The sequence below is a fragment of the Urtica dioica genome, chromosome 2 (genome assembly GCF_054948205.1).
Source record: "Urtica dioica subsp. dioica isolate 48M chromosome 2, U.dioica_male_clone48M_v1_H2, whole genome shotgun sequence".
Classification (NCBI taxonomy): domain Eukaryota; kingdom Viridiplantae; phylum Streptophyta; class Magnoliopsida; order Rosales; family Urticaceae; genus Urtica; species Urtica dioica.
In genome coordinates, this window is record NC_142757.1 from 49,833,665 (window position 1) to 49,845,703 (window position 12,039).

Sequence of the window (12,039 nt, forward strand, 5' to 3'; positions counted from 1 at the left end):
CGTGAGAATATGTTAATAAAGGTAAAAAAAAATCGTTTATCATCGAAAAAAAGTAAAAAAAAAAAATGTTTAAATAAATTAAGCTCAACAAAAATCTATTGCTCATTTCAAATACTATGGTTAATTCTTTTACTTTGGACCGTCATACTATGCTTAATTTTTTTACTTTAGAAAACAAATGTGGAGAGTTTTTTTTTTAACATCATTTCAAATATTTATAAAACGTAGACTTTAAAATAAACCAACTTTGAAAATTACCACGATATTTAAAATCTTACAAAAACATTTGATGAAAATAAGAGAAATACTTAATTCGGAATTCCAAACCAAAGTAGATGGTTAGAATACTCTACGGAGATAAAACCATGAAAATTCAACTTGAGTTTTGCAAAACTAATTAAACTTGAAAAATATGTTAAGCATAAAAATCTCAAACCGAGTATTTAGAAATTTGCGTAATGGAAGTCTTTTAAATAAACGAGCGGAACCACAACCCGACCCCTTAGCCATCGAACGTTGCTGACCTACCTTCCTCACTTGTTCAAGTGTTGTTTACCTACAACGCGGATGAATACACATAGAATGAGCTACGCTCAACGAGAATAATTTTTTTGTTGTAATTTTCATCGATCATATCAATCATTATCGGATACTGCAATGTTCGTTGACAAATATTTTTAAACTTTTCATAATATTTTTTCGCAATATTCATCAACCACCAAAATTTTAATTATCGCGATGATGAACACAAATTCAACGACATAATTTTCGATCATTTGATGTAACTAGTAATAATAAGAGAATCGAAAACCTCTTTTGTATTCGCATGTTAATAAATTAACAGAAAATTATGAAAATAACCAACTTAAACGTTTGACATTGCTAAATAGCCAACGTTTTGTAAATCTTAGGAAAATAATCACTTTCAGACGTACATCTTATGTAAATAGCGAACGTTTGTATATGAAGTGGCTATTTACATAAGAATTACGTCTAAAAGTTGTTATTTACCTAAGATTTACCAAACGTTGACTATTTAGCAATGTCAAACGTTTAAATTAGCTATTTTCCTAATGGATCCATAAATCAATAAATTAATGAAGGATAATTTTGATATTTATTTATGGATTTGCTTAGTACTTTTTTTTTATACGAAATCAAGTCATTTTTACATTTTGATTTAAATTGAAGAATACATTTTAAAATGTCTTTAATTTTTGTAATGAATTTAGTTTATATTTTTATTGATGATAGATACAATTTATATATCGGTTATTTTACAAATATATATATATATATATATATATATATATATATATATATTGTCAGTCACCGTCAACTCTGATTCCAGATTCTGCCCCTGACAATATCGTTCTCGATTAAGTCCGGATCTTCTTCCTCAAGCTTACTTCACGCTGCAACGCAAAACAATTCAAAAAAATTCCAAATGATTAATGAAAATCACTTAATAATCCATATATATATATATATATATATATATATATATAAAGTAATAAATAAAATCATTTATTGATTTTGATCGAGTACTCTTTCACTCCTAGGATTCACTTAATTATCTGTTGTGATGCTCGATTTGCTCGTGCTCTTCACTCCAAAGATTCACTTAATTATCTATTGTGATGCTCAATCTGATCGTGCTCTTCACTCCAAGGATCCCCTTCCGCTATAGGTCTCGCGGCTGCCGACGAACTTGCCATCTAAATTTAAGGCTGGACTTCCCTCTTTTTAGCGTCAAACTTTTGATGTCAAGAAATAGATACAACAATTTTCTCATTCATCACACGTTTATGCCGAACAAACTCGGTCTTATAATGAGTGTGAAGACCGGATTGTTCTTATATTTGACGAATCTCAATACAAGTATAGATTACAAGTAGGGTTATTAAGTTATATAGCCACACGGATATAGTGGATTGAGATATAGCCCACCTTTGGTTAATTTCTTGTAAATAGCCAAGTAAACTTATTAACAAATTAATAAAAGCCTTATTTAACACAATCAAACATATATTTTAGGTAGTTAATTGGCTGCCACGTATGCAAGTTGGCTATTTACAAATTATTTACCAAAGGTTGGCTAATTTACAATTCCTATAGTTTAGATGGCTTACGTAGCCAATTTTTTGTTACAAGTAATTCAATATAAAAGTTAATAAAGATGATAAGTTGTGTAGCGTAAGTATATTGTACGAAAGAGTGTCCAACCTTTTTTATTGAGGGTCTTGTGTTTTTTTATAACCGGGGTTCATGCATGTTTGAATGTGGGTTGATCAGGTCCCTCGTCCTAAACGGTTATTAGATAACTTTTCAAATCGTGTGATATAACTGCTCTCTGATAATTGTATGTGGGTTATCAACACAACTATTGGTACTTAGGTGGTCATTGTAAGTGTTATTTCGACTAGTCTGTATATATCAAGTGTTTCTCCAATATTTTTTATTATGTAAGTCGGTATTCGAAATTGACTTATGTTTCTGATCGTTTCTCACATATTCACACCGCAAACAAGTCTTATTCGGTGTTTCATGGTTGTTCGGTGATAAATTCTTATAATAGTAACGATATATATATATATATATATATATATATATATTAACATCTAAGAATTTAATTTTAAAAATAAATTCATGACAAAGACGAATAACATATCTTTCTTATGTATCTTTTAATTAATATTTGACGTTAGGCTCTATGGTATCAAATATTTGCATGGTACCATATCGGTGCCAACGTAGCCTAGCGCTATAATGACGGGTCATATCAAATATCGCCACGTGTTTTAGGGGAACATCATGTGAAGTACTTAATTTTGTGAAGACTATGGCCAAAGCTGAGATGCTGTGTCTTTGCCGTCCCATGTTATGGTCCAGTGTATGTTTTTTACAATGGATATTATTTGACATTTTTCGTCGAGTTTTTAACTTATTAGCAAGCACTTTTCTATCGGGACACGTCTATAACACCGACAATAAATTCAATAGATAAGAGCTCCAAAATGATGAAAAAGTCTCGCATTGATAACCACATATTAAGAAACCCATTCTTCTGGTCGGTGTTGGATGAAAAAGAGCTATCTTAATTTATTGTAAACATAGGATATACTTTTCAGTTTATAAGTTTGTTTTAAGCAAAATAACCATCTTGATCAGTTCTTGAAGTGGCTATATGATTAAAGGATCGTAGTTCACCACATATTCACTAAATTATAAAATAATATTATTAGTTGTTTTCTTTTCAAATATTTGTTAACATTAAACTATAGATTTATATTGTGACGAATTAGTAGTTTGGAAGAGCTCAATTAAAATATAAGAATCAATTTAAAGCAACTAATTTAATTGAGATAGTTAGTGTTTTAATAAATTAAATTCAACTTAATTGTGATTTAATTTATAAATATTTATTAATTAACTTAGAGAGAGAACTTATTGGCACTCGACTTTAGCGAAACCGTATAAAGTTTTGTTTAAAGTGTGACATGTGAGTGACACTTACATAGGCTATGAACTCAAGTGTACTAACGCAAATATTAGTAACGGTGATATAATAAAGAACCTTGATTCAAAACCAAGTAATTGTATGAATTTTGCTTTTTTTTAAATATCAAAGTATTTTAGGTTAAGTTGAAAAAAAATTGTGGAAATCCAACTCAAAACTAATTGGTATTAAGTGGAGGGTACCAACCAATATATAAACACATGTCCATTCACACACACAATCAATGTGAGACTCATTTCCCACTTCAATAAAATTGTATACTTTGATGATAACAAAATATACAAACAACTTTTCGAGTTAAATATCCACTTACATCGTTCAAAACAACTTAGCAAAGCTACATTTTAAACCCCGTCTCTAAAACAGATGAAACTATGGTAAAGAGAAAAGGTAAAAATGTTGAGGGTATTGATAGAATATGATGAATCTGATGAGTTGTGTATATGGAACATTGTATACTTCTGTTTTTCTTTGCTTCTTCATTCAATTGTGTCATCGTTTTCATTTTTTGTGGGTTTGATCAAATCCACGACTAGTCAGTAATTTGTTGATAACTATTGGATTTGTGACTTCGTGTGATTTATTTTAGAACTATATGACCGTTGTTCATATGATGCAAATATTTTTTAATTAATTTATATCATTTGAATATCTATTAAATTTTTCAGATTTTTACATCGATATATGTTATTTTGCCCGAAATAAAAAGACCAATGCAAGGGTCCCAGATTTTTCTGTACATCATAAATTTAGAAATAATACGACTTTCTACAAATTCTTAAGAGATTTACTTATCAACATATGATTAAAGTATATTCAGAGAGAAAAGACTGATAGAATAGTGAGAGAGAGAATTTGATTCTGTTATTCTACACAATGATTAACATCCGTACACAGGGGAATTTATATGGAATGTTATTAAGTGATTGAGGTCAGATTAGCTGACTCATCAATCTTACACGTAAGCAACCTAATGTAATACACGTAAGCAATATCTCAGTCTAACAGTCCCCCTCAAGCTAAACTCTCGCCACTGTAGAGGTTAGCTTGTTGCACAGATCTTGAAACCTTGGAATTGCCAACGCCTTCGTGAACACGTCTGCCAGTTGACTCTCAGTGGGCACATAGCGAATGTCAAGTACTCTCTGCAGCACCTTTTCATGCACAAAATGCACATCTACCTCAATGTGTTTTGTTCTAGCATGAAATACAGGATTTGAGGCTAGTGAAGCAGCGCCGACATTATCACACCATATAACAGCACTTTCTTTGCTCTGCAGACCAAGCTCATTCATTAGGCTTTGCAACCACACTACCTCAGCAGTAGCATCAGCCAAAGCTCTATACTCTGATTCACAGCTTGATCTTGACACCACCTTCTGCTTTCTTGAACACCAATTAACAAGACATCCACTCAGAAACACGCAGAACCCTGTAGTCGACCTTCTATCGTCTAATGACCCAGCATAATCAGCATCTGCATATCCCACTATGTCAAGTCTATCTCTGGCTTTGGCAGCAGTAAACTCAATGCCCTTGTCCAGTGTACCCTTCAGGTATCTGAGTATGCGCTTGTAGGCACTCCAATGCTCAACTGTAGGCGCTTTGAGAAATTGACTCAACTTATTCAAAGGAAAAGCAATATTTGGCCTTGTCAAGGTCAAGTACTGCAGTGCTCCTATGGTGCTTCTGTAAATTTGGGGATCATCAAGCTCAATTCCTTCAGCTCCAAGCTTCTTACTTTGACACATCGGAGTTGGACTGGAGTGAGCAGTGTCCATGTTGGTTTTGGCTAGCAGATCAAGTGTAATATCCCCATGTACACTTGACAGCTTCAAAACCAAGAAATAAGTTGACATGGCCCGGGTCTTTCACCGAGAACTGAGCATTCAGTGAGGCCACTAAGGCACTGAGCTTGGCCTGGTCACCCCCAGTAATCAGAATATCATCAACATACACCAAGATGAGAATAAGATTTTCACCCTGCCCTTTGAAGAACAATGAAGAATCTGAGGTGGAGCTGTGGAAATTTAAACCTTCAAGGGCACCCTTTAGCTGTTCAAACCAGGCTCTAGGGGCTTGACGAAGACCATAGAGAGCCTTTTTCAGTAAACACACATGATTTGGCTTGGTGGGATCAACAAAACCTTGAGGTTGTTCCATATGCACTGTTTCATTGAGAACACCATTCAGAAACGCATTGTTCACATCTACTTGATGAATTTTCCAACCAAATTGAGATGCAACGGTGAACAGAACTCGAATTGTGGAATGCTTGGCCACTTGACTAAAGGTGTCAAAGAAATCAACCCCCTCATGATGTTGAAAACCTCTGGCTACAAGTCTGGACTTGTACTTATCCAGTGAACCATATGCCTTAAATTTAGTCCTGAAAAACCACTTGTTAGTAATCACATGCATGTCCTCAGCCCGAGGTATTAGAATCCAAGTCTTATTTCTCTTAAGTGCATCATATTCCTGCTTCATAGAGTTGAGCCAATCAGGGTTACCTAAGGCATCTTGGACATTTTGTGGTTCAATGGGTAGCTGGTTTGACATAAAATCTGCTAATAGAGCTCGTGGTTTGTAGATGCCAAGCTTGGAACGGGTGGTCATAGGATGAGTGTTTTGACTAGGGAGTGGTGGAGGGAGGGAAATGAATATGTCAGAGATAGGTATGGGACCAGACTCAGACATTTGACCCCCGGAGAGTGACTCAGGAGTACAATGTGACTCAGGTTCAGGTGACACATGACTTTGAACAGAAGGGCTGGACTCAGGGCTTTGATAAGGCTCAGGAGAGTGATGACTTGAGGAGACAAATTCATTGTTTGAAGTTGGTTGACCTGAGGTGGTTGACATAGGCAAAGGTGAGATAGGAAACAACCACTGAGCTGGAACAAAGGCATTTACTGGTAAGACTTGCTTGTTGAACAAGGTAGGATATGGAAATTCTGTTTCAACAAATTTGACATCCTTGACAATGTATAACCTTCCTGAGGGATCTAGACATCTATGACCTTTATGGTGACCACTTGATCCTAGATAAACACACTTTGTTGACCTGAATTGAAGTTTATGAGAGTTGTATGGTCTGAGGAATGGAAAGCAAGCACAACCAAAAACTCTAAGTTTAGATAGATCAGGATTGTGTTTGTACAAATGCTGTGAGGGTGACTTGTTTTGTAAGACTGTAGAAGGTAACACATTGATGAGTGAGACAGCAGTAAAAAAAGCATCCCACCAGAAATGAAAAGGTAGATGAGCCTGAGCCATTAGAGTTAATCCTGTTTCTACAACATGTTGGTGTTTGCACTTAGAAATGCCATTTTGCTGGTGTATGTGTGGACATGATACAATGTGTTTAATACCTAATTTTTGCACAACAGATGAGAGACTCCTGAATTCACCACCCCAGTCAGAGTGAAATGTTTTGATTTTCCTGGAAAACTGACGCTCTACAAAGGCATTAAACTTGAGAAATGTGTTTAGAGTGTCAGATTTTTGTTTTAAGGGAAAAATCCAGGTGAACCGGGTTAAATCATCCACAAAGATCACATAATACCTGTATCCATCTCTTGATACATGTGGAGATGGCCCCCACAGATCAGAGTGGACAAGTTCAAGGACATCTTTGGACTTTGTGGTTGACTTTGGAAAAGGTGTTTGGTGCATTTTTCCTAGTGTACATGAGGAGCACAATCCTGTTTGTTTTATGTCATGAACAGAAAAAGGGCTTACACGACTCAAGATAAATGGAGATAGATGACCAAGACGTCTATGCCACTTTTCAATTTCTGTTTTATTTCTAGGAACATTTGTTGATACAAGAGTCTGAACTGATACATGCACAGTCTTTTTATCACAAACATGTACAGATAGAGATGTGTGTTTGGTACAACAGTCTTTTTGATCTACAGCAGAAACAGAATTACATACATTGACACTCCTATTACAATCAGAAACTATCTCCTTGGTGTTGGCTTTTGTATTGTTCTCAGGTATATGGTGAGGACTTGACTTTGACATTGAGAGCTGGTACAGACCATCTTTAAGGCTTCCTTGAACTAAGACCCTCCTTGACTCCATATCCTTAATATAGCAAACATCATAATGAAACTCAATCACTACATTGTTGTCATGAGTAAACTGAGATATGCTCAAGAGGTTTTTAGTGATTTGTGGAACATGAAGGATATTTTTGAGCTTCGACTTACTATGTATAGCAGGAATATGAATGATTGAGTCACCAATATGAGAAATAGAGAACAAGGATCCATTACCTACTACAAGTTTTTGCTTGCCTTTGTAGTCAGCCTGTACTGAAAGATTCTCAAGCTGAGCAGTGACGTGGTTTGTGGCACCACTGTCCAAGCACCACGATGTGTCACTGGTACTTGCAGCATGAGCTTGATGAGGCTGCTGAGACATTGAAGCGAGCTGAACTTGTGGAGCTAAGCCATAGGACTGAGTGTATGCCTGACTTTGACTGTCAAAGCTTGGTGCATAAGCTTGCTGAGCATAGTTGAAGTTGTAGCCACCAGTCATACATTCCGAGGGAGCACAAAAGCTTTCTTCAAAGTTCATCTGCTCAGTCTCGTCTATGTAGCCTATGTCAGACTGCACATTGTAGTAGTCATTCTCATACAGCTGTGTCTGATGAGCTTGAAAACCTTGCTGCTGATGTTGAAGACCTTGAATTTGAGGCTGAGAGGCTTGTTCTGGTGCTTCAAAGTGAACATCAAATCTGTGAAAGCACCTTATGGCTAGGTGATCTGTTCTTCCACAAATTTGACACGGTACACGTCCACGTCCTGGACTAGGACCACGTCCACGTCCTCTGAAAACAAAGCCTCCTCTGTTGTGGCCTCCACGACTGAAGCTTCCTCTATTTGAAGAAAATCCAGTGCGTCCTCCTCTGTTGAATCCGCTGCGAGTCGATCCATGAGCAGCATAGTGTGTAGACAAGAGATCTGAATTATCAGGAAGAGATAGTGCATTCATTGATTCAATTCGCATCTCTTGAGATTGAAGCATGAATTGTACTTCTTGAAGGTTAAGATCATCTTGTCGCGATGTGAGATTCACCACTACGGACTCGTACTCTGGTTCTACTCCTCCAAGAATGTAGAGAATTAGCTCATCATCAGAGATTGTTTGACCTGATTGATTGTGGTTATCCGCAAGGTTTTTCATCTTGAGTATATAATCCTCAATTGACTGATTTCCTTTCTTTGTGGTCTGTAGAAGAAACTTTAACTGCAGCGATCTAGCTTTTGACTGTGTAGCGTTCAACCTTGCTAAAGTGAACCAGACTTCTGAAGAGCTTCGACAGCGATTCACATGTCCTAGCATCGACTCCGATATTGAAGCAAACAACCAGGAGAGAAGAAACTGATCGTACCTCATCCAATTGTGAAAAGCTGGATTTGGCCGTCGAATTATAGGTTGAGTTGGATCTGGTTGATTTTCGATGAACGGAGTTGGAATCGGCGCTGTGCCTTCAAGAATCGTGTCGAATCCATGAGCTCTGACTGTTGGAAGTACTTGTGAGCGCCACAGAACATAATTGTTCCGATCTAGCCGCATCGGCAGTGGATTGAGATGAGGAGCAAAATTCGGCGCTACTTGAAACATTTCCTTTCCCTGGACTAATGGCTGAGCCGCCATTGAAGCTCTGACTAGTATTGAGACCTAGAGCTCTGATACCATGATAAAAGTATATTCAGAGAGAAAAGACTGATAGAATAGTGAGAGAGAGAATTTGATTATGTTATTCTACACAATGATTAACATCCGTACACAGGGGAATTTATATGGAATGTTATGAAGTGATTGAGGTTACATTAGCTGACTCATCAATCTTACACGTAAGCAACCTAATGTAATACACGTAAGCAATATCTCAGTCTAACAACATATCCTTTTTACGCCACATTTTAATATATCTTCTTCTTCTCTTTCTAATCAAACCAATTGCATATACTGTATAATTATATTGTTACACTTACATGTCATGCTTAATACACTTGCTTCATGAGTTAAGAGGTTTACGTCATTATATATCTTTGATACGTTTACAACTTATTAATCAGTCCTCAAAAGCAAACGGCTTAAAATGCTAAAATAAATATTAAAATAGGTGATATTTTGATATAACAAATGTCCTAATTACTTTGTCTTCAGAGTCATAGTCAAATATTTCTTAATCAAAGTAACATACATATAATCTCTATAACGAATTTTTAATAAATGGATAAATCATAGAGTATTCTCAGTCAGGTTTTTCTTTTATAGCCATTGCAATTTATATATGTATCGGTCTTCTATTCATGTTATAACAGTGGTATATATACTTCGTAGTTAGATTAAAAATAATGCAAGGAAGCTAGTAATACATTAATAAAAACTTTATTATATTCTGACGTACACACATGGACACGATTATAGCTATAATGAAAAACAGACATAATTAAACAGTCAACATGCATTTAATAAACAAATAAAAAGTACTCCATATAAGCATGAAACCAGAATCTATATGCGGGCATAAATACCCACATATATACTTTATTCAAAATGCCGATGTTCTATACTATATCATATCGTCCTCCGTTAAGTTCTGGCTTTCTTCATCAAGCTTACTTCACGCTGCAACGTAAAAAAAATCACAACCATTAAAAAATTTCAAATGATTATTAATTAACGAAAATCACTTAATTAATAATTCATCTAACTAATGTTAATAATCATACAGCGATAAAAACCAAGCCTTAAAATACAAAGAAAACCCTTCGTTCCCTCGTAAGAATTATTTAAAATTTTACAATTTATAAAAAAATTAAAAAAAATTGACTACATTTTTTTTATAATAATAATAATAAAAATTATATTGTTAATAATAATAATATATTTACGTGTTGCAGTTGGTGGAGGGGCTGATCTTGTAGGGAATGCTAAGACCGCACTTTCCGGGAAGTCCGGCGGCGAGGCCGGCGTTGACTCCTCCGCTGGCGGCTTTGATGCATTTGCATGCAGTCTGGCGGTCGGCAGTGGTCTTCGCGGCCGAGTTCAGCGACCGGATTCCACTGCAGCACTGCCCCGGAACCGCCGTCCCGCCAGAGGACTTCAGGTATCCCAAACACGGCCCGAGCCCTCTCGCCACATCACCGCATGTCAGCGCTTCTGTGCTCACGGCCATCGCTGCTATGGCCGCCACGACACAGAGAAGCTTCACGGTGCTTGACATGCTCATTATTGCCATTACTATTCTTTTGTAGTAAGAGAGTACTACGTTCGTACGGTAGGAGATGGATTGGTATTTGATTTTGTTTGTGGAAATCTATGTGTGAGATTGTGAGTGGATGTTTTGTTTAGGGGTTTCTTGAGAGGGGTTTTATAGAAGGAATTTGTGGGGTATATATGTGGTGGATGGTTATTTGGTGGTGGTTGTGCTAATTTAATTTGAATTTGGATGACTAATTGGACATTATGACGATTATTTTTGGCATTGTTACGGTTCGCATTTAACACTCTCAACTAGTTTGATGGCGATTGACAAAATTATAGTTACCACCCACTGTTTTGCGAAGATGCAAATTTCTTATAATCATATTTTGTTTTTTCCTTTTCTGTAAAATATAAAAATTACATGTGTTCTTCACACAAAATTAATTCCCTTGATTTTATCCATATGCTCAATTATTGTTGATTAAATATTTTTATTTATTAATTACGTTTACATACATATATATATATACATATATATATACATATATATATATAAGAGCTCCTCATGAGAATATATGTTAATAAAGGTAAAAAAAAAAAATCGTTTATCATTAAAAAAAAGTAAAAAATGTTTAAGCTACAATAAATTAAGCTCAACAAAAATCTATTACTCATTAATTATTGATTAAAATTAAATGACAAACACAACCACACAATATTATAATTTTATTTAGCTAGCTAATTTATTTTAGCCTAAAACATTTTTTATTTTTTTTATTGATAAACATTTTTTTTTTACTTTTATTAAATTATTATCACGGAATCGAATACATTGAAAATTAGTGGAAAATACGATAAAAACTACAATGCATATATAAACATTGCCGACCAAAGCAGTGGTGCACCGTGCAATATTAATGGTGTGATCGTGAGCGATCACATGTGGTCGAGAATTATTGACCCCATTCTCTTGACTTGATCATTATATTGTTTAGTACCACGAGCACGACACCAGGTATGGGATCCATTTTCATCTACTTTATTGTGATGCTTGTTGGAATATTAGAGAGGAAAATGGACAATATTGAGTATTTATTGTCTATTAAGCTGCTGCTTTTAGGCAAAGTCTTGAGTGGGGTCCACTCAATGGAATTTGATAATTCTTTCGTATTATTCTTCCTTGCGGAATGGGGTATAATATCGATTATAATTTTGCCAAAAACGAAGCTAGAATGAATGAGAAATTGATGTGTGAAGTATGTTGTATGTCACATTGAGAAAGTGGGCGA

The 12,039-nt window shown here is 35.4% G+C and overlaps 1 protein-coding gene across 2 annotated transcripts; it reads right to left on the minus strand.

Annotated features, from left to right (window-relative positions):
- Positions 1–1,365: 1,365 nt before the first annotated feature.
- On the minus strand, positions 1,366–10,905 carry LOC149405303 (non-specific lipid-transfer protein 1-like). Of its 2 annotated transcripts, none has more exons than XM_089607043.1 (2): positions 10,438–10,905; positions 1,366–1,415 (listed from the first exon to the last, which is right to left on the minus strand). In XM_089607043.1, exons 1-2 carry the CDS (start codon positions 10,782–10,784, stop codon positions 1,406–1,408), a joined length of 357 nt encoding a protein of 118 aa, XP_089463169.1. In that variant the 5' UTR covers positions 10,785–10,905; the 3' UTR covers positions 1,366–1,405. The 2 variants fall into 2 exon arrangements, with proteins under 2 accessions (XP_089463169.1, XP_089463168.1); XM_089607042.1 differs by lacking the exon at positions 1,366–1,415 and adding an exon at positions 9,916–10,171 and having other exon boundaries at positions 10,438–10,901.
- Positions 10,906–12,039: the final 1,134 nt, after the last annotated feature.

Coding starts and splice junctions, on each gene's coding strand:
- LOC149405303 (XM_089607043.1), bottom strand. CDS start 10,784: ATGGCAATAATGAGCATGTCAAGCACCGTGAAGCTTCTCTGTGTCGTG.